The following is a 2,691-nucleotide window of genomic DNA, read 5'->3' as shown; positions in this document are numbered from 1 at the left end:
ATATATATATATAGGGTGCAGGGTGTCCGATACGGGTGCGGATCTAGAGGTCGGATCCTTCATGATCTACATTTTAAGATTCGGGGGTATGGATCCAGGTAGGGATACGGGTGTGGCGATTCGGCAAAAAATAATTCAAATACCTAAAAGTAGAGTTATAAAAATGTCTCTAAATTATGAGACATTATGTGATAAACTTACCAGGTATTCCGAGAAGGAGAAAATATTGATCAAGAGAAGAATCCGAGAAGGAGATAAAAGGAAAAGGCTTGACATAAATATTTCTATATACAAGGTATTCCATTTTCTTCAATTTCACCCTACCTTTTGTTTTGATTAAAAAATTATTGTATCTGCCCTGAACTTCTCCGTCGATTTTGGTCAAAGTACCCAAAATCGATTGACTAAATCCAAAAAGGATGCCGCACCCACACCCACGTCGACACGGGTGCGGCACCAAAAGTGAAGAGTCCGAGCAACTTAGTATACTATTCATAGTATCTGAAGATCAAAGAAGTCAACTATTCTAAAAGGATTCAAACCTATGGTTGACACTGAGCTGTACTGGTAGTCACAATCCTCCTGGCTGAGAGAAATTTGCCTAAGAGCAGCATTTCCTCGATCAACAACAAGTAATGAACAAGTTGGCCGAACATATATAACATCAAAATCGCTTGAGAATTGTGCATCCTCACTTGGCCCATCCCTGTATCCTGGAACATTAGACTTTCCTCCAGCAATTGTTGTCACACCTGAAAATGAGAAGGAAGCTCAAGAGACCTTTACTGATACACAAGATATTTCAATCATTTTCCTTTTTGCTTTGTCTACATAAGTAAAGCACAGCAAATCGCCTATGCACTAACTTCATCCTAGTTATTTCTTGATACATAAAAGTAACCCAACGAAAATTAATGTAGAATGTTATATATATATATATATATATATATATATATATATATATATATATATATCTGTCAAAGAAGATCAAAATGAAGGCAAGATGTCATGAATAAATACGCACCTGCTTCTCCAATCTTCCTAATAGCCAAATTAGCAGTATCAGCAACATAAATATTTCCTTTGTCATCCATGGTAACTCCTTTTGGATCTTTAAAACGAGCATCACTTGGCTTCCCGTCCACGTGGCCAGTGTGACCTTGAAACGAACCAGCAACTAATCTTGCTCTACTATCTGCACAACCATTGATTTTAATAAGCAAAAAGCATATACATCAAAAGGAACTGTAGTAATTTAACCAAAGGGCGAGAAGCTTACACTGAGATAACGGGGGAGTAATTCGAACAATTTTGCTATTAAGAGCATCAACAGCAAAGAGTTCACCATCAGGTGAGACACGGATCTTATATGGAACAACACCAAGTTCATTTCCTTCAACAACAGTTTCAACTAAGTAGCCATCTTCAAATTGAAGAACATTCCCATCTGTAACAACACAAAAGACAAAGAAAAATTAAACATCTCCTCCTACTATTACACAATAACATGAACCCAGAAATAAAACTAATTTTCCAACATAAATGCTAGTACTCAATAATGGGGTTTACCTGATTGGGGAGTTTTAGAGGTAGACCTAGACCATTTGAGTAGAGAATTCAAGTGCTTTATCAACGGCCCTAAATTGCAAAAATTAACAAAACAATAGAACCGTACCCATAACATAAACAAATTAGCCCAATTCCAGCATCGGAAGAAAAGAAAAAAGAAACTAAATAAATTAATTACAATCAGAACTGGGTCTTACCAGCAGGGGCAGCAGCATGTACCTGAAATTGAAAATAAGCAATAAAAAGAGCTATTAAAGTGAAAAATAAAAGGGAATTTCTCATGGCTCTTAAAATTCCTAAAGTGGACAGAGATCAGAACAAACGATGAAAGCTTCTTTTTTGCTCTGGTAAATTTATTTATGGATCTCTAAAAAAAAAGTAAAGCTACATGTTGTATGTTACAGCAGAGAATCACATTGATTTTGCTAAGCATAAAAGCTTAAGCTGAGCTCTCAGTACTGTTTGTTCAGTTGTATTGGTAAGTGCAGTACTTTGAGGAAAATATAGCGAGTGAGCCAGACAACTTTTTTTATTTACTTTTTGTTTTTACTTTAATTAGGTTTAGTGGCTTTAAAATTCTACTACTTTTTTTTTTTTTTTTTTTTTTGTGGAGAAAGTTCATTTATCGAGGAATGACGGAAAAAAATTGGTGCGTGTAAAGTTCATTTTTTGAAATTAAAAAGTACTTTTGCTTATGAAAAGAAATAATATTGGATTCTGTATGCTAATTGCACTGCTAGGAATCGTCGTTTCACGCGCCTGACTTTATTGTTGATGAGGCCCAATATTAATATGGACCTCTAAATTAAGGGCCTTCTAGGGAGATTTGCTCAAATATGATCATTTCAGGATGCGATGCAAAGATCACTTTTAGCCCGCAATCAAAATTATTTAATTCATAGTCATAAAAGTGTATAAAACTTATATATTTATTATATATATATATACAAAATATATATTTTTCGATATTATTTTAAGAGCAGCTATACAATGTCATTTTTCCATGTTCGTAATTGTTTAAGTAAGTTTTTACGAGAATAAGTTGACGAGGCATAACTTGGTCAAAGTTATGTCGGGACGAGGAGAACTTCGTCCTGACGTAAATTTCAAAAAATTAGTTCA

The 2,691-nt window shown here is 34.7% G+C and overlaps 1 protein-coding gene across 1 annotated transcript in view; it reads right to left on the bottom strand.

Annotated features, from left to right (window-relative positions):
- Positions 1-2,055, bottom strand: part of LOC109206501 — a 4,774-nt gene extending 2,719 nt beyond the window's left edge. The window contains exons 1-5 of the mRNA XM_019369323.1: positions 1,767-2,055; positions 1,570-1,638; positions 1,280-1,447; positions 1,025-1,195; positions 543-752 (exon numbers count right to left, since the gene is read on the bottom strand). Of these exons, the coding sequence (XP_019224868.1) occupies positions 543-752; positions 1,025-1,195; positions 1,280-1,447; positions 1,570-1,638; positions 1,767-1,851 (703 nt within the window). The 5' untranslated portion in view covers positions 1,852-2,055. The remainder of the gene's footprint in view (positions 1-542; positions 753-1,024; positions 1,196-1,279; positions 1,448-1,569; positions 1,639-1,766) is intronic.
- Between the last annotated feature and the right edge of the window lie 636 nt (positions 2,056-2,691).

Source organism: Nicotiana attenuata, unplaced genomic scaffold, assembly GCF_001879085.1.
Source record: "Nicotiana attenuata strain UT unplaced genomic scaffold, NIATTr2, whole genome shotgun sequence".
NCBI lineage: Eukaryota > Viridiplantae > Streptophyta > Magnoliopsida > Solanales > Solanaceae > Nicotiana > Nicotiana attenuata.
The sequence above is the reverse complement of the archived record's forward strand: the minus strand, read 5'-3'. Positions and strand labels throughout refer to the sequence as shown.